This window comes from Lutra lutra, chromosome 11, assembly GCF_902655055.1.
Source record: "Lutra lutra chromosome 11, mLutLut1.2, whole genome shotgun sequence".
Classification (NCBI taxonomy): Eukaryota; Metazoa; Chordata; class Mammalia; order Carnivora; family Mustelidae; genus Lutra; species Lutra lutra.
Window position 1 is genome coordinate 22,726,201 of NC_062288.1, and position 24,493 is coordinate 22,750,693.

General features: G+C 44.9%; 1 protein-coding gene and 2 long non-coding RNA genes across 6 annotated transcripts in view; 2 read left to right on the plus strand and 1 right to left on the minus strand.

Moving 5' to 3' along the window:
• Positions 1–14,139: 14,139 nt before the first annotated feature.
• MAGI2 (membrane associated guanylate kinase, WW and PDZ domain containing 2) overlaps positions 14,140–24,493 on the minus strand; it is a 1,365,890-nt gene continuing 1,355,536 nt past the window's right edge. For all 3 annotated transcript variants that reach the window (XM_047694173.1, XM_047694175.1, XM_047694174.1), the window contains one exon: positions 14,140–17,114. In XM_047694173.1, coding sequence (XP_047550129.1) covers positions 16,444–17,114 — 671 coding nt within the window. In that variant the 3' untranslated portion in view covers positions 14,140–16,443. The remainder of the gene's footprint in view (positions 17,115–24,493) is intronic.
• Positions 17,992–20,278, plus strand: LOC125080411 (uncharacterized). Its single transcript, XR_007121368.1, has 3 exons — positions 17,992–18,725; positions 19,708–19,788; positions 20,093–20,278. It is a non-coding gene; the product is annotated as an uncharacterized LOC125080411 (long non-coding RNA).
• Positions 21,079–23,386, plus strand: LOC125080412 (uncharacterized). Of its 2 annotated transcripts, none has more exons than XR_007121369.1 (3): positions 21,079–21,194; positions 21,761–21,944; positions 23,028–23,386. It is a non-coding gene; the product is annotated as an uncharacterized LOC125080412 (long non-coding RNA). The 2 variants fall into 2 exon arrangements; XR_007121370.1 differs by having other exon boundaries at positions 21,081–21,194; positions 21,865–21,944.

Sequence of the window (24,493 nt, forward strand, 5' to 3'; positions counted from 1 at the left end):
ACCAGTTCCCATGATATTCATGTGGTAGAAAAATTGGGCCATTTGTTCCATAGATTTTTCCTACATCGTGAATTTGGCTGTTGCCTTCTCATGGTGACAGAAAGTGTTACCTCGGCGAAATCCACTAAATTTAATATTATCCCACAGGAGTGAGAAGCACAGCAGGAAAGCTTTCATGGAAACAAAAGTGAAGGGAGATGAGACCATCTGACCCTAGGTAAGGAATCACAGGAAACAAGGCCAAACCCACAAGAAAGGTAAGGGAGGGAAGCCAAAAAGAAGTCCTCCTCATAACCATCATTTACTCTTGATCTCCGTGTGCCTTTTGTCTTCTGGTACTTTCCCTTTCTTACCTTGGCTCCTTAACCAACAAGCAGAGTGGTGGGCACAGGAGCAGCTAGGAGTAAGCTACCAGGCATTTTCCTCCTTCTGGCTGCCCTGCTGAGCTAATTAAGAAGGGATTTAAAAAATTTCTCTTGAACCACATGCTTAACAAAAGAACAAATACATTTAAAATCAAATGAGTCTTGAAGGGGCAGCATCTTTATCATCTACCCATCCTGGGGATTCATTTCATATTCAGATAAATAGAAAACTACTTGCAGAAAGGCACATTAGACCCAGATTTACCTGCAGGTGGCATTTTATGCCATAACTTAATGGCACTTCATCAACACCGGCTTTTCTGGGCGCACTGATTAGTGCTGCTCTCTGAAAAGTGCTTTGCCATAATTTTTCGTTAGCTCCATGAGTTATGCAATGTGGAGCCATGTAAGATGGCTAATGTTTTCATGATTTTGAAACACACTTTACAGTCAGGAATTCAAGTATCAAAGGCCAGTGACTCAGGGACTATTTAGACATCTGAGACACACCTGTGACTAAAGACGAGTCGTCGTCATTTGGATTTTGTGGAGTCTCTGAAATGGAGGAACACTCAGACGGTCACGATGCTGAGCTTCAGCCCCGTGGTGTTCCTGCAGCTGGGCTCCAAGCACAGGGCGTCACTCTCAGCAGGCACACTCATTTGCAGTTTCATAAGAAAATGCCAGCCCCATCCCCTCAGCAGTCCCATCTGCCCAGGCGCACCGGTTCTGCTTTCCGGGCAGCACAGAGCATGCCCCTGCCATACTGACCCGGAAGAACAACGTCAGTCCCAGCGCAAGTCAAACCAGGAAGAGACTTGACAACACAGAGGACTGGTCTGTGGAGAATGGCCCGCAGCGTTTCTCTAGGACCTGTCAGTGGGTTCTACCTAGTTTTTAAGAAATGGAGTACAACAGAATGAAGTGGAATGGGAATCCGTGAGAGCATGTTATAAAGATAAATACCATTTCGTGAAACTTTTGTTTCAGTATTTATGTCGGTATATGTGTGTACTGACACATAAGGTGAAATGTATTTTTTTTTTTATTTTATGTAATCTCTACCCCCAATGTGGGGCTCGAACTCACAACCCCAAGATCAATAGTTGCATGCTTCACCGACTGAGGCAGCTAGGCACCCCATGAAATGTATTTTTTGGTGTGAGTCAGGTCTAAAGGTTGAAGAATGCTGCTCTTAGAATTTAGAATTTACCCCTGGAATAAGCCAGACTAGTAAGAAGCTGTTACTTGAACATAACACATTGAACCAATGCTTGAACATTTCCATAATAACAAGTTAAACACAATACGTACCTTTCCTCTCATTTCTTACCTCTCGGAGATATATGTGACCTTAATGAATTCCTCCACTCAGGTAACAAGACTTAGTATTCATCCACTTATGCATTCAGTCAACAAACTTTTTGAGATTGTTCAAGCCACTGAGAATATAATGGTAGGAAAAAAACTTGACAAAAATCCCTGTCTTAGTGGAACTTACATTCAAGAGTAGAGGGGGAAGCAAAGACAATAAACAAGGTATAAATAGAAAATGTTAAATGACTAAAAGTGTTAAGGCAAAAGAATAAACAGAAAAAAGTAACAGAACATTTGGGGAGGTATTCGTTTTCTGTTTTTCTGCAAAACAAATTACTCCAAACTTAGCAGCTTTAAAACAACACATATGTTCCTGAGACACAGTTTCTGTGGGTCCAGGACTCTGGGCTTTACTGGGTCCTCTGCTCATGATCTCATGAGGCTGCAGTCCAGGTGCCAGCTGAGCTGAATTCTCATGTGGAGAATAGAGAATTAACTAGAGAATAATCTTCTTCTAGGCTCACTCAGGCTATTGGCAGAACTTAGTTCCTTATGGTTATATGATGGAGAGCTGCGGCTTTTCAATGACTCTCCACTGGAAGCTGCCCTTGGATCCTCAAACCCTCCCAGTTCCAGCAGACCTCTCACAACATGGCAGCTTGCTCTTCAAGCCAGTAAGGAAAAGCTCTTGTTCTGCTCTGCTAAGATGGAGTCTTATATAATGTCATATAATTATGGGTGACAGTCCAACACCTTGCCATATAATATAACTTAATCAACAAATGACACCCCTGTTACGTTTGCTACCTTTTGTTAGAAGCAAGTAACAGGTTCTGCCCTCAGCCACCAACATTGGAGGGCACCCTTGGTCATGTCCACCACAAGGAGTTACAGTTTTAGACTGATGACTGGAGAAGGTGTCCCTGAGCGGTATGATTTGGGTAAAGACCTGGAAAGGAGAGGGAGAGTGTCATGTGGCTGTCTTAGGGAACAGCATCTTCCCCAGCGGAAAAAGCAAATGCAGAGCCCCAAGGAATAAAATGCCTGCCATTTTTAAAGAAAAACAGCCTATGTGCTGATGAGAAAGATCAAAGAGAAGGAGAAATGAATGATGGAGGAGAAAGAGAGAATCACTGGGCTATCGAGTAAGCAAGAAGAATCTCGGGCATACGTGAAGAAGGGATGGCATTTGCTACTGGCACGGACAAGCAGCTCATGGTGAAAGACCTGGAGGCAGAGTATATGGGACAAATACAAGTGTAGATAAGGTGATGGGAATTTCTGCTTTCTTGGTAACCTAAGAAGCAAGGTCATCTGCAGAGAGTAAGGGTTAGGAAGGAGGTGTTAGTGATTTCAGGAGAAATGGGAGGGTATAAAACAGCCACTCTGGGGATGGGAATGTGTGCATCCCTGAGGATGGACCAGGGAATGTCAGCCTTTTGGCTTGGCAACATACTAGGCCCACCTGAGGTTAGAGGTCGTGAATTTTAAAAGAAACCTGTCAGCAAGGGTAGGTGGTTTTTTCCAACCACAGCCAGCAGGTGTGGAGACAAGGAGAGGCATATACAGAGAGCTGGGCTGAGTCACAGCTGGGGTTTGGGTAAGTGAATGCACAGAAGCAGAGAGGGACAAGGTGCAATTGAAGGAGTATGGTGAATGGCCATGGAATTTAAGCTAGGTCAGATCCAGCAGGGAGAAAATCAGTAAGGACATAGTTGAACTGAATAGCACCATCAATCAACTGCATCTAATTGACATTGATAGAATTCTTCATCTAGCCACAGCAGAATACTCATTCTTTGCACACTCACATGGAACACTTAACTGAGACAGAATACAATGTGGGCCGTAAAACATATCTTGACAAATTCAGAAGAATTGAAATCTTACAAAGCATATTTTCAGACCACATGGAATTAAACTAGAAATCAATACCAGAAAGATATATGGAAAATTTCAAAATATCTGGAGGTTAAGTAATACATGGGTCAGAGATGATGCCACAAGAGAAATTTTAAAAAAATAATTTAAAAAAAGTTTTTAAAAAGTATTTTTGAAGTAAGTGAAAACTTACTGTGGTGCAGCAAAAACAGTGCCAAGAGGGAAATTGATAGCAATGAAGGTGTGTATCAGAAAAAGAGAGAGGAACCCTACGGTTGAATCAGATGACAAGAAATTCAAGGCTAGGCATTTTAGGGAGGAGGTTGGAGAAAGGGCTGAGAATGGCAAGGAGATGCAAGAGATGCTCATGGAATAAGAGAAATGGTAGAGAAAACAGCCATCACTTGAGAGGCTACGGGGGAAACAGTATCTACAGGTGAAGTCAGGTTCCAGTGATAGCACAAAGATTCAGTCAAGTTCAGAGAAGATTTGAAGGCTATGGAGATTTTGCTGGTGATTTTTAGAGGGCTCAGTGGAAGGGCTTTAGGGCCCTCCTCCTTTAGGGAAGGAGATCAGAAAAAAGAATGTCAGAATGGAGTGAGGATAAGAGTTGGAAGGATAAAGGATGCCCAACCAAAGCAAGGTGAAGGGGCGTAATGAGACAAGCTGTTCCATTGTAGAGGCTGCTGTCAGGGTCTCCTTGGGGGCACAGAACTCTGTTATCAGAGTTTGCTCTGTTGTCAAATTTGCTTTGAGGCTGGCAGGAGAGTGGCTTTCCTCTCTGACTCCTGCCCCCAAGGGCTGCACAGGGCATTCTTTTTCTAGCAGGAAAAACCATGGACACCTGAGTCCACCACAAAGAGTGTGGGGTGAGTGCTGGGTGGTTAGGGTCTTTGAGCGAGTGACACAGGCGGGGTGTCTTAGTCCAAGTTCTCTATAGTTAAGAGTCTATTTTCTGGTTTGCTTCTCTCTTTTTTCTCCCCTATGTTCATCTGTTTTGTTTCTTGAATTGAACATATGAGTGAAATCGTATGGCATTTGTCTTTCTCTGACTGACTTATTTTGCTTATAATGTTGAGCATATTTTTTATGTAATTATTTGTCTTCTGCATGTCTTCTTTGGCAAAGTGTCTACAAATATTTCATGCCTTTTATAAGTTGAATTATTTGTTTTTATTTTTTGATTTTCAGACTTTTAAAAATATATTCAGTATGCATCTCCTTTATGAAATTTTTTTTGCAAATATTTTCTACAAGTCTGTGACTTTTTTTTCCATTTTAAAAAAGATTTTATTTATTTATTTGACAGACAGAAATCACAAGTAGGCAGAGAGGCAGGCAGAGAGAGAGGAAGAAGCAAGCTCCCTGCTGAGCAGAGAGCCCGATGCGGGACTTGATCCCAGGACCCTGAGATCATGACCTGAGTCGAAGGCAGAGGCTTAACCCACTGAGCCACCCAGGCACCCCCTTTTTTTTTTTTCCATTTTAAAAAGTGTCTTTTAAACTTTGGGGTTTTACAGTTAGGTCTATGATCCATTTTGAGTTAAATTCTGTATACAGTGTGAGGTATGCTTCAAAGTACATTATTTTTTTGCATGTGACTAAGTGTTGAAAAGAGTATTCTGCCTCCTTTAAATTGACATTGAGCCTTGTTGAAAATTGGTTGATTGTATAAATATGGATGTATTTTTGGATTTTTCTATTCTGTTCCATTGATCTGTATGTCTGTCATTTGCCAATACCTTACTATTTTGATTGTTGTAGCTCAGTGGTTCTCAGCGGGGGACAATTTTGCTCCCTCCCACCCTGCCACACCCCAGGGTATTTGACAATGTCTGGAGCCAATTGTGGTTCTCACAGTTGTGGGTGGAAGTCAGAGATGTTCCTAAACACGCTATGATGCACAAGACAGCATCCCACCGCAAGAATTACACAGCCCCAATATGACTTCTGCCAACATTGAGACATACTGCATAGCTTTACAGTAGGTCGTGGGATGAGACAGTCTTAACAGAAGCAATTTCGCAGGAGTAGGGAGAATATTGTGAACATATGATGTTGCTTTCTGGATAAAACCGGACAACATATGTAAAAGGGCTGGGCACACCGCTCATGCTGACTAAATGATAGTTTCCTCATCGTTTGTTACTGCTCCTGACCTTGACCAAGTTTCCTCCTCTTTGCAGTCCCTTCACTGTGACTTCTGCACTTGTGAGGGCCTGCATTTTCAATTCTGAAACTCTCACCATGATGTATCCTCTGTTAACAGAGCTCTGTTTGTTTCTCCTCTGCCATGGTGCAGGGTCTGGTGTTTGCTGTCAAAGTAGTGTTTCCCCTTTGGTCACAGCTCATTGAGGAGGTGTGAGCATCAGAGATGTCTGTTTGTCCACAAAATCTATCTTCCCAACTCCATAATGTGGAGTCATAAGTGTCAGACAGCTGGCCAGCCAGGAACTGCATTACCCAGAGTCCTTTGTGTCCTGTTGTGGTCATGTGACTAGCTCTTAACCAGTGGAATGGGATTGGGAGTTACCTCTCATTTGAGACTTTAATGAAGCAAAAAAAAAAAGGGGGGGGGGTGCATTTTGTACTCACTCCATGCCCCTTTTCCCTTTCTGCAGTCTGGTGCAGGGGGCTCTGAGTTCCTAGGGTAGGGCTTCCCAAACTTCTGTGTATATGAGTCCCGCAGACCTGGGGATCTTCGTAGAATGCAATGCTAGTGTAGTGGGTCTAAGGCAGGCCTGAGATCTTGCATTTCTAATAAGCTCCCAGGGACGGCAGTGCTGCTGATGCTCAGACCACTGTCCAGAAGCAAGGCTTTGGGGAATGGTGGAGTCATAGAATAAAAGGAACACTAGCCTCTGAATCATTAAATTTTAAAAAAATCTACTTCTTTGATCAGCAACTCCTGACCTGTCACCTGAGTGAGAAATACATCTTTTCTGGGCAGCAGCTAGTCTTCTGGAGGTGGTTGTTACAAGTCACTGCTTCTTTCTGAAAACATCACGAGAGTCTTTGATCCTGAGAAGTCAGTACAGAGAGCTCAGGTAGTGACAGGAGCCTGGGCAGGAGTCAGATGGGATCTGTGGTGTGCGTGTGTGTGTGTGTGTGTGTCCTTGTGAAGAGCTGTCACCGGAGCAGAGAGGCAGAGAGAATCTGGACCAGTACAAGGCCAAAATCCTCAGGGGCCTTTTGCCTGTTTTCAGCAAACATTTACAGTGTGGAGGCCAAGTTCATCTGAGGAATGCTGACCAGCTGGACACAGTGTGCTAGATTTCAGCCAAGGATATTAGTGGAAGGTCTCTCTGTGCATTTTGAGCAAGGACGGCTGGAGCAAGAAGGCCTACCCTATCATCATCGCTCTGGTTGTGACCTTACCTTCCTGAAATGAGAGCTAGAGTCAGGTCCTGCTCAAGGCCTCCTGGCTTTGGGATGAGGCTGGGCCCGAGCAGGAGCAGGAGAAAGTCATGGAGAAATAGTTAAATGGACTTATTTTGAGTAAAGCTCTTGAGTGAGTTGCAGAAACTAGACTTCATCCCATGCAGTTCTCAAATGATGACATCAAGCCACTCTGTCAGTATTTAGTAAAAATAGCAGCAGCAAATTTGAGAAAAATTGCAAACTGTCCATGTTGACTAGTCAGGGCCACTTACTGTGTTGAAAGCCATTCTTACTCAAGGGAAACTATCCTGGAGTTAGAGATGAGGCCATTTAAAAAAAAATATCCAGTTTTCAGCAAGTTTCATTGAGTGCCTATTATATGCTAGGCATCATGAGGGTTGATGGTAGAAGCATGGGATGAGTCTTCAATCCACACCGTGGTGGTGGAGGAAAGAGTGGAGGACCTATAAAATAAGAGTTGCAAGTGTGTGTACTGATCAGACAGGAAAGTTCTTTGCAGAGTTGCCAGTGTTCCAGCCAGGGCTCCTGAGTCCTTTGGGAAAGGCCGGCATTATCTACCTGAGACAGAAGATCCAGGAGGCTGAGCTCTGCGTCAGCAGCCTGGGAGGGCTGGAACCTCCCACAGAGGATGGAGAGGAAGGGACAGAGGACTTAAGGTCAAGGGAGAGAGTCAGGGAGAAGGGAGCAAGAACATGGTGGTCTCCTCTCTAGGCCAGAGCGTTACATACAGGAACCAGTTGTTCTGCCCAATGAAAACCCAAAAGTAGCCTCCTGCTGCATTTTAAACGGAGACTCAAATCTTGGCTCAGGCCTGTTAGGCCTTGTGAGCTCTGGATCCTGTGGCTCTGCAGCCTCCTGCTGGCCAGTTCTCATCCTCCTCTGTACCTCAGCTGGGCTGGCTCCTGTGGGACCCTCACACTTGCCAGGCCTGGCCACCGTGCCTTTCTATCCTGGTTTGCTGGGGGCAGACAGGTTTGCTGGAACACTGACTCACACTTTGAAAACAAGGACAGGCCTGGACAAACTGGGGCACATTGGTCACCTCGTTCCCTAAGGCCTGGGATCCTCCGTGCAGCTCCTGCCACCACTGTTCTCTTCTGACACCTGCGCCCATTCAACCCCTAGCTCAGCCGCCATGTTCCACGCCAGCCCTCGCGCCCCCTCAGTCCCCACACTGGACCTGCCTCTGGCTCCTTCACTTCTCCTTTGTAGCTCTTATTCCATGAAGCCAGCCTGTATCTCAAATGCATCAGGCTGCTTTGACGGAGCATCTCCATCTTCCGTCTGTGATTATTGGCTGGGTGAGTATTTCCTTCTTTGTAAACTGAGAGCCTGTCACTTTGCATGTGAACCATTTACCTTCCTGGTGGTTCAGACACTGTAAGCTCCGTGTCTGGTGAGGAGGGCCTGCCTGGTGTGAGGTTACATTCTCAGACCTCTGCGTTGTGCCCGGCACATGGCTAACACCCCATAAATATTGAGACTCCTAGCATCACTGAAAATGTTTACATATCCCTCAGTTGATAATAACAATAATAAAAAATGTAGATATAGCAAATATTCACTATTTGCCAGGCTCAGGTCAGGGTCCCTAGATGATGATGATGCCTGCTTTGAAACTGAGTAAGTTATCCGTAGGTTTCTATATACTTTGGGGGTGTATGTGTTATTTTGTCACAATAAGAATATTGCAGTTGGGGATGCCTCGGTGGCTCAGTTGGTTAAGCGGCTGCCTTCGCCTGAGGTCATGATCCCAGCATCCTGGGATCGAGTCCCACATTGGGCTCCTTGCTCAGCAGGGAGCCTGCTTGTCTCTCTGCCTCTGCCTGCCACTCTGTCTGCCTGTGCTCTCTCTCCCTCTCTCTCTCTGACTAATAAATAAAACCTTAAAAAAAAAAAGAATATTGCAGTTGGAGTCCCTGGGTATACGTCTGTGTTCATATGCAAGTCATGTGTGGGTGTGCATGCGTGAGTTTGTGTGTGTGCACATACACAGATATACATGATGTGTGCATATATATACACCGTACATATATTTTCTTGGTTTTTATCCTGTAGCTGCTCATTCGCCCACATGAGCTTGCTTTGAAGCACAACTAAAGGCATCTCCAAGGTGGCAATGCAGATCAAGAAGCCAGAATCCAGTGGTTCCCACTAATAAAAGATAACACAGGAGTAATTGGAAGGTATGCCACGGAGTCGTGCGACCCCTGCTAACGTTTAACCTGTGCAAAGTGTGTGGACAGGACTATTGGTTTTGAAGTCTTCCTTCTGTGAATTTCTCCATGTTCTTGGCAGTCGAACCACTCGCCGCTCACTTTCATTCTCTTCGTTCTCTTAAGGACTCGGATCCTACCACGGCTCACATCTTTCCCAGTGGCTCCTGGACGTTAGGTAGAAGGCAAACCTTTCCAGAATCCTTGCTTGCTTGCTTACTTGCTTAAAAGATTTTATTTATTTAACAGACAGAGATCACAAGTAGGCAGAGGCAGGCAGAGAGAGAGAGAGAGAGAGACAGGGGGAAGCAGGCTTCCTGCCGAGCAGAGAGCCCAATGCGGGGCTGGATCCAGGCCCCTGGGATCATGACCTGAGCCAAAGGCAGAGGCTTTAACCCACGGAGCCACCCAGGTGCCCCTCCTTGCTTTCTGTAACGATGTGCTCTGCGTGCTGATACGTATGTGGATGTGTTTATAAGGCGTAGGACGTCTCCCCTCCCAAATGGTCCCATCTCTGTCAATTATTTCCATCCCTGGGAGTGAGTCGCAGCAAGGCTCTGGGGAGTTGGTGCCCAAGTCTTACCTTAGGCTCAGTCTCTCATCTGAACGTCATTCTCTTTGGCGCATGTCCATCTTTTAAATCTACGATTATTGGCTGGATGAGTATTTCCATCTGGGTGACCTGAGAACCCCTTACCCTTTGTATATCAAAAAATGTAATAATGTCCCTTCTAGATCAGTCCTCCCCTCACCTTCTTTTCACTCAGGCTTGGGAGTCCGTGATTGTCCCTGAGTTTGCATCCAGTCAGTCAGGGAGTCCTGCAGCTTCTCCCTCCTTCATAGCCCTCTTGTCTCTCCCCTCCATTCTGGGGGCTCAGGTCTCCTTATCCCTCACCTGATGTTAGCCCCTGCCAGCGTCTCCCTCCTCCACTTCACCCTGGACAAGCCTGCCAGGACTTCCTCCCACAGCCAAGGGCTGATTTTATCTTTTCTCTGCTTAGAAACCTTTAACAACTCCCAAATGTTCCTAATGGCATTTGTTATCTGCCTGAAACTACCTCTGTTTAATCTTTTTCCTCCTTCTGCCCCTCCCTCCATCTCTTTCTCTCTCTCTCTCTCTCTCTCTCTCTCTCTCACACACACACACACACACACACACACACACACACACACGCACACAGTCTTAGTCAAAATAAGCCATTCATGGTTTCTCTAACGTATCTCTAAGTTCCTTAACTCTGACCTTGCTCATGCTGATCTCCCCCTTATACCTCATTGCCTCTTGAAATCCCACCCACCCTTCAAACCCAACTAAAACGCCACATATCCAGGATGACAACTATTCCCACATCCTACCTAATCCCACTCTGTCTTGGGTTAAATTGTCTTGGTCTCCTAACTAGATGGTAGGCACTCTGAGACTACAGGCTGAGTTCTATCCCTGGTAATGTTTTATAGATGGCAGACACTCCACACTCTTTGTAAACATTTATGAAACTGAGTTAAGTCGGTTTGTCTTATGGAGGGACCTTGTTAGCATGTGTAGCCCCTGAAATAGTTTTTATAAAAATCTAGATCCCATTTCATTTTAAAATTAACACCTGCATTTTTTTCCCACAAATTTCTTGCAAAGGATTTATCTTCTCTTGTATGCATGCTTTTTTTTTTTTTTAAAGATTTTATTTATTTATTTGACGGAGAGAGATCACGAGTAGACAGAGAGGCAGGCAGAGAGAGAGAGGGAAGCAGGCTCCCTGCTGAGCAGAGAGCCCGACGCGGGACTCGATCCCACGACCCTGAGATCATGACCTGAGCCGAAGGCAGCGGCTTAACCCACTGAGCCACCCAGGCGCCCTCTTGTATGCATGCTTTAAATGTGCCTATTTAAGCCTTGCGTTTGCAGACGTAACCTGTTAATCTGTGGAAAACACCTGCCACATAACCCAACAGGCAAAGCCATTCATTGTGGCCAAGCCAGACGGATAGCCATCACACATTCGCTCAGAAAAAGTGTGACTTTATTTTCAAATTCAAATAAACGTGGGCACTAAGTTTTAGATGGAAATGCTATCAGGGCTTCTGGAGGAAGGAAGGCATTGCCCCCTTGAACATTTCTTACAGATGCTCTCTACTTTTCTCTCTTTATTCTCTTGCAGGAGGGCGGCATTCTCCAATTGTCTCTTTTACACCCCGAGGTAATGTACCCGAGTGAAATGCGGGATCGATGAGAAGCCCATCTTGCTTCTCTAATGGAAAGGCACCTTGGACTGGGCAGGTGGTGATGGGGAACTGGTCGTCTATGGGTTTGAAATGCATAAAAATAGAAGTTGAATTTCTGAAAATGAATTTCACTGAAGTTCTCCCTGCCAGTGTATGCCCTAAAACATCTCTTTGTACCCCAGGAATGTGTGCTTCTCAGTGTGAAGGCAGTTGACCTGGGATGAAATCACACGGATACACCTTGTTAGACTTTTCGAAAACTGACCTTCCACCGAAGAAGGAAAGTCAAAAGTCACTTTGTTGCTTTCCCAAGATTCCCAGCCTCTACCGGGTGAAATCGCTCTCTGAGAGGCAGTTTCATCAAAGAAATGATCCCACCAAACTATTGGAACTCTTAAAAACCCAGCCGACTCTCCTGTGTGGTTGCCGGTTACTCTCCTCTGAGTGGTAAGACACGCTTACGTTTCTGTGGAGTCCCTGTAACTGAGCTGTCTGGGTGATATGCCCCCCAGTGCCCAGCAAGGGGATGGCTTAATTCTGGGATGTTGCTCCCTTGTTTATACCCAAATGCCGACCACCACAGCATTGCCTTGATAATCGTAACCATACCCTTTACCACATTAATTGGTGCCCAATTAAGTGAACTAAACACAATGTAGAACTCATCATGAGACTTAGTACCCTTCCTATTATTAACCTTGGAAAGGACTCATGTGATTTTAAGAGGAACCTGTTTGGCACTAGGGTTGTCTGAAAAAGAATCTTTGTTCAGAACAGTCCAAATTCTTCAGCAATTAGGTCATTTGATTTTGGCCTGAGTTTGGCCTGAGAAAGAGTTTTATGAATAGGGCAGGGCAGACTCAGCTTCCAAGCTCACATAGTTTGAGGCAAACTCATCAAGAACGAATAATAAGGGGCTCCTGGGTGGCTCAGGCGTTAGGCGTCTGCCTTCCGCTCAGTGTCCTGGGATGGAGCCCTGCATCGGGGTCCCTGCTTCTCCTTCCCCCACTCCTCTTGCTGGTGTTCCCTCTCTCATTGTCTGTCTCTGTCAAATAAATAAATAAACTTTTTAAAAAATGATAATAAAATTTCAAATGGCTTCAGTTGTTCCGCTTCACAGCAAACCACCTCTAGAGCAAGAGCGCGATCAGGTTTCCGGCAGAGGGCCTCCCGCTCAGAACACACATTTGAAGTTATTCCGGCACGTGTGGACTGAAGAGCCGCATGCTCTTCCATCTCCGGGGTCTGTATGATCCACCGCTTGAAAGGTGAATCAGACCCCGATAAAAGCAAGCGAGAGGTTCTCTGCTGAAAGTCTGGCTGTGGTTCTAAGACGGAGGCTGCAAAGTGGGGGCCTGTGAGCCAGACCTGGTCTGCAGATGGTTTGTGGTTGTAGTGTTTTGTCTTCTTGCTCAGTGTTTCTTAAAAACATGAATTAAGCTTGTCAAACTATAAAAACCACAAAATTTCAAATAAAAAGCTGATTTTTTTTTTCTTCTCTTGAGAAACTGAAAGGCTATTCCACAGTGGACTTGGACCTGACAAAATGACAGCTTTAGAGGAGGGACATGCTTGTCCGTTGGCCCAGTCCCCACCTGGCTCTCTCCATTTTCTCCTGTTTCCTGCCTGACCTTGAAGCCATTCAATTCAAGGTAAGGTCCTTGTCCAGGCCCGGTGCCTCACTGGCCTCAGCTTACTCCTGCTGTGTCCCTGTTCGAATCCCTTCGGTCTCTGAATTATAATCTCTTTGATGGCCTAATGATGTTTATATTTTTTTCTTTTAAAATAGTAGTTAGTTGTGCATCATTAATATTTACACCCCATCTTGTTAACCACATTGTTTTATAAGTCTCTTGCTTTTTTGCCTTGCCCCAGGCCTCTTTGATTAGTTCATAAAGAATGACTTATATTTATTACAAATACCTTCGCTTTTGTGCTTGATTGCACACTTCATGTCAGCTTCTTCCCTTTTCTAAAAGTGGCATATACTTAATTTTTTAAAAAAAATTAATAGTGGAGTAAAAATGGTCAGTTTGGGAATGTTAGGCCCCCCCACTGATATCAGTGGGAAGTCCCAAGAGGACTAAGATTGAAAGCTGTCTCTGTGGACTGTGATCTCTGTGATGGGGGGGTTCTCGTCCTCCTAGTACAGACCTCTCTTCTCCCCAGTGTCTGTACTGTAATACATTGCACAGGCCATATTCAGACGTTCATATTGGACCTCTACTCTACTGTTCACTAAGTGTTGGCTTCTGCATAAACTCCTTGGGATTTTACAGGAAAAAATTTCAGAATTAAAAGGAAAAAAATGTGATGGGATTGTTGATGGATACCCAAAATCCTTTTGGAAAAAAAAGGCACATTATATCACCCAGGATTGCAAGCAACAGAAGCATACTACCAGTTCATAAATGATGTAGTTAGCCAACAGGCAAGTACCGAATAGAGTGTCTTTGAGAAAACTCTCCATTTACTTGGGGGAAAAAAAAGTTTGTTTTTCGTTTTTTGTGGTTTTTGGTTTGTTGGTTTGTTTTTCCTGTATAATTCCACTGCCTTTAGATTCAAGTTTGAAAAAAAGTCCTGTTTGGGGGGACATTAAATTTCGACTCAAAAAAAACCCCAAAACAACAACAACAACAACAACAAAAACTATGAAAACAGCAGTTTGAAACAATTAACTCCCAGTAATTCGTTACTTCAAATTAACACACAGCCTATATAGTTGGAAAAAGAAAAGGTTTTTGGATATATATTTTATTTGACAGTGTTTTAGAATATCATACAGTAAACAAGATTTCTGTAAAAGTTAATTTATCCATAGTGGTGCGTTTCATAAAAATAGTTGCTCACTTACAGTCTTTCTGTGACTATTAATACATGGAATTATATTTATAGAGATACAGCTGTACAAGGTAAATTCACAGCTAACACTACACAGAAATATTATTTGGAATGGGATTTAGATGATGTGCTGTCTTCACAGGTTATGGATTACAGCCGCATAAAGCAATTACTGCACAAGTAGTAGCTGTGAACTGTGCAAATTAGAGTTTATGCAAGCGTAATCTCAACTTTTTTATCCTTTTGTAACACATGAAAAATAAAGGTCAGAGGATACAGTACCGGGACGTGCAGCTACACTACAGAAGCATTGTCCAAAACCAGATTCAATAAATTAATGGCAAACTATACTGGATTTCTAGTCCAGGGGAGAAAGACTAATTGAGATTAAACCAAAAAGTACTGTAAACTGCTACATGTGTTTGTGCTTTTGTTTATGATGAATGGATTCCATTTTTGGCAATTGCTTTTACAGGCCGCAAGATTCTTCACTTGAGGCTTTTGACCATATTCTCCTCTTGTCAAACAACTGAACTACTCCTATGCCTGATGGAAATTAAATGGCTAGTGCTCAGGTTACTGCAATTTACAGAGATGGAAAGTCAACGGAGGGAGGCTATTATGTGTGACCTTGGGTGATGGACCTGATCTCCTGTTTTACTTATTTGACTACAAGTTCAGGGAGGTGAGGCTTATTTGCATTTGAACTCCTGTAAGGGCCAGTATCTGGGAAGGATGAAGCCTCATTCATTCAGGACAAATTAAAAAAGAAACTGCCCTCAGAAACAGTTTGCCTTTTAATATGTGTAGCTACAAATAAGTACCAATGGATAATTAACTGAAGGTAACATTTTACAAAGGAATATTAAAAGGGCAGGGAAGAAAGGCAAGCCTTAGTATTCTGCCAGGGGATCAACCATAGATCAATGAAGATAAACAGAAACATCTAGAAGCTGCTAAAGAAATTTAAAAATGGCAAAGACTACAAAGACAAAAAAGCAAACCAAATGAAAATAAAAGGAGAAAGAATAAGGTGAGAATAAAGCAGAAAAGAATGCTAAAAGGCTCACGTTCTTTTATGAAAATAAATTGGCCCTTGTATGATTTTTGAATATTAGGGATCCATTATAATCTGAGAAATACAGGAGAAACACTTTGCCTCTGCTCTACCAAAGTGAAAATGAAATACCGGAAAGGGGGTTTTAAAAAAGACAATAAAATAAGTGAAATAGAACACTTATGTCAAAGAAGCTACTATCTTTGCTAGCCTGAGACAATAGGAAAGCCTCTTCATAAAGAAACTGCAGCCTTGCCAATCTTGATTAAACAAATTGTGGTCCTTCAATTATAAAATGCATATTTTAGATGAAAACCAATTAAGATCTATGAGCTAAACTGCAAAATTCTGACTTATGGCAATCTGTTCCCTAAGATACAATTTTTTTAAACCTTTTTTTTCTACCACTGAAAATGTACAGAAATATGATTTGATCACAGAAATGGCAGTAAAGATGGCATCACACCAATGAATTCACTAGCTTTCTAACTCGTCCTGCGGTATGCAGGGAACGTTACTGCTAATACCGGTGATGGATGCCACGGGTGAGCCATGGAAACACGTCATGGGCGAACAGTTCCGAATGTTTCAAAGAAACCTTTTAACCCCTGTCTAGATATGTCGACAACAATTTATTTACAACTCTTTAGATCAATTAAAAGATATAATCTTGTCTCAGTTTCAGCTTGCTCCGTGCAGTTTGATTTTTAAGGCGATATTCCAGTTTGTGATTGCTCTTAACTTGTCCAGTTTCTTGATATTAGAGTTTGGATAGCATCCAAATCCTTCATGCAGTGGGGGTAAAATTTTTTTTTCTCTTTCTTTTTAATTTTTTTTTTCTTTTAAACTAAAGCTACACTGCACTGTCTCTCTGTGATGTTCTTCACGTTATTTTGGTTCTTCCATAGCTGCCAAAGCCCCCACAATGGAACCGAGGGCTTTAGGATCAGTTTAGGTCTGCGCGTGGACGCCGTGCCGCCCATGCTCGCTGGACACGTGGGACTTCACATCGATGCTCCCAGGCCTTGGTGCCTCGTGGATCTATGCGTGTGACAGTGAAAATAAATTAAAACGCCGTGAGACGGAACCTAAGAAGAACGGCCTGCAGGCGTCGAGGCGGAGCGGCGGGCTGCTGCCGCGCGGCTCATCTGCCCGCAGCCGAGGCGCCCGGCTTGAGGACGCCCGGCAGCTTGTCGGAGCCGGGCACTTTCCAAGGCCCGGGCGCTACGGCGGCCTTGCGCGTGGGGGCGCCCCCCGGGGGCCGCGCGCCCTGCCGGGGCCCCGCGCGCGCGCCCGCCCTGCCCTCCGCCTCCCGCGCGCCCGGCCGCTCAGCGCCACCGCCACGGCCCGGGCCCGCGAACGCAGGCGCAACCCCAGGGCCTTCGCGCCGGCCGAGCTCGGGGCCCGCCGAAGTGCGGGGCCCCTCCTTCCCGCCGGCCCGCGCCGCGTCCGCCGCGTCCGCCGCCGCGGGCCCGGGCGCCCTGGCCTCCGAGGAGGACCTGCCGGCCTCCCGCCCCTGGCCGCTGGGCGCGTCCTCAAGCCTCGGCCGAGCGGCCCTGTGCGGGCTCGCCGAGCGCTCCCTCTGCTCCCCGAGGCGCTGCTTCTTCTGGCCGCCGGTTGAAAGCTCCTTTGGTTTCCTAACGTCGTGTTCCCTTTTGATATCCCAAGTTGGGTCTGGGCCTATCTGGTGGGAAGGGTCGGAGGGTGGGGCTGGATGTGATGGAGAGAATGGAGAGAGGACGTCCTCGAGGGAGACGCCTACTTCCGGCAGACCTGGGGAGGCGGCAGCGGGTGAACTCCAGGAGTTGGGTTCGTCTGTGGGACAGGAAGCACAGGCGTTAGGAGCCGCGCCGCGCAGCCCTTGCACGCTCCCGCGACCCCTCGCTACCGTAGGGACGAGAGCAGGCGGCCAAGGGCGACTGCTTTCAAGGTCCCGAGCCATCGCCACTCCCACCCTCTCTGCCAACAGGGCAGCCCGCCCCCCCGTGGGGGCGGTGCTGTGTCCCACCCGCCCAGACTTATTTACCCCACCTCCTTCCCTCGCTGATGAATCAGGATGGGCATTGCTAAGGGGGGGCCTAATCTATCCCTTCGCCTTGGCCCTGGGGTGTCTTCAGATCTGACAGCCCGGTGTGGTATCTAGCTTTGCAGCACCTGAATCAGTGGTTCTCAAACTCCACGTCGGAGTCACCTGGGGTTGGTTGTGAAAAATACAGATTTTCCGGGGGCGGCTTGCAGAGATTTCAGGAGCTTGGGGGGGGGGGGCGGGCCAAGAATTCCCCTGCATTTTTACCAGGCACCCCGCTGACTCTGAAGGTAGTCCAAGAACTGAGTTGAGAAACATCGGTCAGTCCTCTGGAAGAAGTTGGGACAGTGACTTTCAACCATTAGGTGTCACTCAAAGCATAATCACCACTAGATAGTCTCAGAATTTGGATAAAGTCATCAAAAAACATTTACTCTTGTCTTTTGGAAATCATTGTCCTTAATTCTTTTCGGTAGCTCTGACATGATAGCAGGGCCAGACTAAGATAAATGATTCTTTTTAGGAAGCCTAGTTTCAACATTTATTTGGGGTTTCAAATCTCCCTACTTTGAGAAAGGATTTGAGACAATGTACAACAAAACACAAAAGAGAATGATAAAAAAATTTTTTTTTAAAAGCTGGTCAGAAGCCAAGTAGGAGGACAGACGTGTTAGGAATCTGAGATGAGTTAGTGACTACTATGAGCACTAACGTGACCCTTGAGCTTCTAGCTACTAAATCAAAATTAAAGCAGGAAAACCCAATAAAGTAATCCTTTGATATTTGTAAGAAATATGTCCCAAGACCTTTGGAAATCCTCAAATTTTGAAATAGCTTTCTAGAGTGTCAGTTCTCTTCACAGAGCATATGCTCATGAGTAGGAACAAAGAAACCACACTGATGTCTGAATGCTGGGTGGCAGGAGAGGCTCCTCACCAGCTGAGAGGCTCAGCCCCACACACCAGCCTCAGTGTCTGTGAATCGGTTCCTGCCACTGTAACATTATATGTCACAATTAGAGGCCCTTATTCAGACTCAGTCCGTGAAAGTTTAAAATTTGAGGATGCTTATTTAGTACTTTTGATGCTAATTTATAAAGCGATAAGGAGAGGAAGAAGGCAGTGGGGTGGATAGTTCCAAAAATTCTGGGCCACCTGTACAATAGCAAATCAATTATAAAAAGTTCCTCCTTTGATGTGATATTTGATGGGAGTATTTAGGGCTCAGTGTTCTCTTCCTTCTTTTCAGAGCTATATCTATTATCATGTTCACATAGTGAGTAAAAAGTCCTGGAAAAGCATTAGAAGACCTGGAATCCAATCCTGCCTCTGGCATTTACCAAGATGTGATTTTGGATCAACTACTTGATCTCTCTGAGCCTCATTTTCTCCTTTTATAAGGTGAGGATGAAATGTTTACCTTGTAGAGATAAGACACGCACTTTCAAAGGGAAAAGCACTTTGCAATGGGAGGATTATAACGATTTTTTACAAATAGTTGAGTCAGATTTCTCTTCTGAGTCCCACCAGCTGCCCCCACTAACTAGCATACTTGTAGGTGAGGGTTTTTTTTTTTTTTAAGACTTTATTTATTTATTTGACAGAGAGAGAGAGAGAGAGAGATCACAAGTAGGCAGAGAGGGAGACAGAGAGAGAGGAAGGGAAGCAGGCTCCCTGCCTAGCAGAGAGCCGGATGTGGGGCTCGATCCCAGGACCCTGGGATCATGACCTGAGCTGAAGGCAGAGGCTTTAAACCACTGAGCCACCCAGGTGCCCCGTAGGTGAGGTTTTGAGTAAGTGCAGTCAATCGGCCGTTCCCATCTGCTGTGATTCCCAGGTGTGGTTTTGCTCTACCCCAGGTAGCCTTGGCTACTTCAAGGAATATTCGAAAATCCTTAAATGCAAATGTTTTTGTTGAAAATTGGAGTATGTTCTGCTTCTGACTGGGCTAGAATTTGAAAATCGAACTGTTATAGCAAATGACAGACCATGGCAACTCCTTCATATAGGAAGATGTTGCCTGAAAGAGTTAACAGCGGTCTTCAAAAGGCCTCACTAGAGGGTAGCTGTGCTATGGTAGTCTCTAACTCGGACCATGATAAGGCTATGTCACATTTTAGTATCTGTACCCAACATCCCCCCCCCGCCCCACCTCTGCCAATTCCATCACGGGTGGCCGAGTCAATTAGCTGGCCTTGAATTACTTGAATTACAGGGAGGTTGATATTATTCACACCATTTCCTGAAGGAGGAACTGAAGCAGAGAGAGGTTAAGTAGTTTGACCAAGATTACAAAATGGGTCAGCCAAGAGTAAAACATTGGGTTTCTTTACTCTCTTTTACTTACTGAGAAAATTTTCCTATTGGGATGCCTTGCAAATAGGATCAAAGCGTGTGAAATGGACATGCTCAGTGGGCGCTACGGCCCAGCAGGAACCAGACCCCATCATCACGGAACAGAATGGTTAGCATCTATTTCCGCACATCTTACTCGTGACAATAAACTAGGAGGTGAAATCAGTCAAAATACAAAGATCCAGTATACTCTTATTGTAAAACGATTTCTCAAGTATTTGTTTATAGATCATTAAATTCTTAGTGGGACAAACTGAAAGCTAAAATGTCCCAGCCAGTGCCAACTGAGAGTATTAGTCAGAAGTTACAATGAGCCGGATCTATTTTTCTGCACTCTTTCCTTATTTCCCCATCCTGGTGAGCGGCAAAACCATCACCTGGAGTCATTCTCGATTCCTTTCTCTCCCTCACAGATGCGATCTGCCCGCAAGTCTTACTAGTCTTAGCTTCAAGTACATGCGGACTTTGTCAACTGCGGAGGTTTGTCTTCCCTTTCACCACCCAAGGTCAAAACCCTGGGCAGGGCCTAGACAGATGCAACCAGCGTGGGCTGCCCAAGATAATCACAGTGAAAAGAAGGCCATAGTGTGGACATCTTTCCTAGACCCTTGGCAATACTGTTCAAGACAGAGAATTCAAAAAACGAATTTCAGTGTTGTTCAGGCAGGAGAAGTTACGTGTAGGATACTGTGAACCCCACGCCTTCTCCCGAGCTCAGAGCTCAGGACAGCTAACCTGGTTACTTTACCCAAGGGATGCGCCTGCCATGCTGCTGTTTCTCACAGGGGCAGCTCCAATAACCCACTCTTCTCTCTACTCCTGCTCTCGCCTACCTCTAACGATTCTCCACACAACACCCACAACAACCTCTTGGCGACACAAATTAGATCACGCCATTCCTTTGCTTGAAACTTACAGGGGATTCTTACTTCTATTAGATTAAAATCCACGAAAACCGGCATGATCTGGCCCCTGCCAGCCCCCTGAGCATCATCTCTATTTATCTCTATTTATTCTCTGTTCTCCACCCACACTGGTCTCCGTTCAGTTCCTGAATGCACCAAGCGCATTCTCTACTCTGGGAGGTCACTGCTGACTCTTTGGCCAAGAAGGTTCTCTGTCCGGCTCTTCATACGGTGGGTTCTTTTTTTATTCTTTAGGACTCTTAAATATCGCCCCCAATCCAAGGTAGATATTCTGCTGTCCTCAGGAGCATCTTGATTTCATCTCCTCATAGTGCTTATAATTGGTAATTACATATCTGCCCGCTTATTCAGTTGGTCTCAGTTTCAGCTACTAGATCGAAAGCTTCATGAGGGCAGTGGCCACAGTGGTCTTGTTTAGCACAGTGGGAATTCCTGCCCAGCAGAGTGTTTGACACAGTAATAAATGCTCTGGGAATACTGATGAACAGACCAATCTGTTCCACAAACAGAGACGGAAGACTTGAAACCAAATGCCTACTTGAGTGAATACTTCAGAGATCTTCATTTAGAGAATAATCAGCAAAAACAGGTTTGTATCTATGATTTCTATCAGTTTCCAGAGTGAAGATGGTGGGGAAATGCTAGTGCGAGAGGAAATAAATACACTGGGGGCAGGAGTGCAGAGGGAGGGCCTGAGCAACAGAAAGGGCACTGGGAAGAGGTCTTGGCTTTTATCAGTGCTTGGGGTGGAGAGAGAGAGAGGCTCTGGATGGAAAACAGGCAGTTAAGTTCCCCTGACTTTTCACAGATGTTCTTTTCCTTAATCTTCTCAGCCATGATGATGTAATGACTTTGCTTAAAGAAGCTTCACGTCTGGGGACTCATTAGTCACTGTGCCGTGAATGTTTGGATGAACCACAGGCAAGATCCTAAATATCTCACACTCTGCTGGGGGGGAGAAGCAGGTCCCTGTCCTAAGTTAAGACCAGGTTTCTTCCCCTTCTTGTTATTTCTAGCCAGTATGGATCTGCCCTAGAAAATAGGCTCATTAATACATAATAGATATTAATAGTATATCTGTACAGAAATCACACACACATATATACTATTATGTTTGAGTTGAAAGATGTATGATCTCTTGAATTTATCTTGTAGGAACTCAGCAATATTGAAAAATAAAATGTCGTCTTCTATGTAATCTCGCTATGCCTGAGATTAAAAAACAAACCAAAAATCTTCATCTACTGGTGTTTCAATAGCTTGTTTCCTTATGGAATATAACTCAAGCGACAGTAACCAGAGAGGTGACCCACTAGGAATAGACTACTTATTGTAGTAAGTGAGTATCTGCATTATTGGTTTTTCTAGGTGGCTCTTATCTCCAGCAAAAAATTGTGCAGAGGAAAATATAACTGGAATCAAGGAAGAGTTCACTTTATCTTGTGCTGAAGGGCGAGGGAGACGGGTTAGAAGGGAGCCCTGCAGGGGAAGGAGGGCCTGTCTCCCACCCCACACCTCACCTAATAGCCCTGGGGCTTTCAGCTCTGGGCTGTCGGGTCCCCCAAGGCTCTGTACTTCTCTCCTCCTCCTAGTACAGGGCTGGGACACAGAGCCTAAAGGCTGCCTTCTGGATAAGGGTGGCTAGGGAGGTAACAGTAGTATTACCGGTATTGTATGGCGAATAATGGCAACAGCTAACATCCAGTGAGGGGCTTACTAGATGCCAGTCACTTTTCTAATGTATTGACCCAATTGTACATTGTACATTTTACAGTAAATTTCTGTAAATTGTACATTTTACAGATGAGGAAACTGAGACACAAAGAGGTTAAGTAACTTGTTCCAGGCTCTGTAGCTGGTCGGGGTGGATCAGGGTTGTTGAATGACTTTCTCAGTTGGGTGATGTTCTACAAACTCAGCTCAAACAATCACTGGACTACTTTCCTAGCCTCTATTTTTTTTTTCTTTAATTTATTTGAGAGAGACAGATTGAGTGAGAGAGAAAGAGCACAAGCTGTGGGGGGACGCAGAAGGAGAAGCAGACTCCCCACTGAGCAGGGAGCCCAGGGCCCTGGGATCATGACCTGAGCCGAAGGCAGATGATTAACTGACTGAGCCACCCAGTCTCATCTTTGCTTCTGGGTTAGTATCATAGAATCCTCCATCAAAAGCGGTTCTGTCAGAGGCCGATCCATCGTTATTCTAAGTGGAGGCTCTGATTGCCATTTGTGTCTGAACCTTGGACACAGAAGGGCAGTCACCACGGTGAGGGTGTTGATTTGTGAACATGCTGGAAACATGAGCGGAATCGGAGGATAAGGAAATTAGATTTCCTAAGGGCAGGAATAAGACTGCGTATTTTAAAAATGTCCCTCTCAGTATCACACTTTGACCCAGACTGATCTGGAAATACTCCTACTAGATATTGGAAACACTGAGTCAGTTCAAGACCTACTTTTACTGCTCAAATGAATGAAATTATTCTGCAAAGAGATTCATGGACATGCTAAGTGTTCTTCCTTCTCATAAAAACCTTTCTTGTTGCAACTGTAGAGTTGGCTGGGTTGGAGAATACTGATGTGATTATACTGAAGTATATTCTCATCTAATTTAGAATATTACAGAAAAATACAAAAAATGACTAGAGTAGATCAAAGGACAGTAATGTGAAGTCATTAGGTGTTCAAAAGAAAAATCTTTTAAGGATGGGTCCAAGCCCTAATGAATGGTTCCTTTGGATCTGCTGAAGCATCACTAAAGTGATTGCTTTTTGTAACAAAATACAAAGAAAAATGTGCCTTTAAAAAAACTTCTGAACAAATTAATGATTTTCCTTTGCTTTTTGCTCTTTCTCAAGCATTATTTCCTATCTGGAGGCATTGTTAACGGCATTCAAACATGTATTTGTATCACCTTTGTTACCACAGAGATGTAAACGAGGTGTTACAAACATCAATACCTTTAAAAATTGTGACCGTATTTGCTTATCTATGCTTCATATTTACACTTGTTTCGAGAGTGATCCAAGGTACAGGAGTAAACCTGTGGCAAACTTGACCTCTGGTGCTGAAGGGGCAAATCTCAGGGCTAATGGACCTATCGCTGATGGGGCTACCATTTACGGAGGGCTTCAGCCTTCACAGGAACGTGCCAGGTGAGTCCTATACATGACCCTTTAAACCTCACAGCAGCTCTGAGGCATCTGGTGCTGTTATCCCCACTTCACAGATGGGGAAACTGAGGTTTAGATACATTAGGCAATGTGTCAGGACCACTCAGCTGATACGTGAGACTCAGGACGACTGACTACATAACTCCAGAGCCCAGTCCCAAGCCACTACTCTATTTAGGTGCTTTTTAACTTTTTTCCACATCACGACCCATGTAGAAAAATACATTCTTTAGTCAGTGCCCTGGAGTAAACAGATGGAAATGATCAAGGCCTGAAGAATCGAGCCAACCCCTCTGTATGATGAGGGAGTGAAAGGCTAGCTAAGGACAAGGCAGAAGCTGGCACCCTACAACCCCCCTCCCCGGTGACATGTGTGACATTCCTCAGGCACTCCTGGCTGCCCTATTGGTTACCTAATAGAGATCACAGTCCTGCAGGACAGGAGTCTCCCTCAGTTTACAGACGTCCTAGTGATTTACAATCACCTAACTTCTAGAAGACTCCCAACTGTCTTCATGTTGGTCCCTCAGTAGAGAAAAAAACAAAACACAGCTTGGCTTGACCATAACCAGGCCTCCAGTACCCCGAGAGTCTTCTTTACCATATGTCAGCCCTTCTGAACACCCCCTTTGTCCACAGCACCCCAGCTTCTGAGTATATAATCAGCCAGTCCTCGGGGTCACGGAGCAGCAGCTCTTCCGGCCCACGGCTCCTGT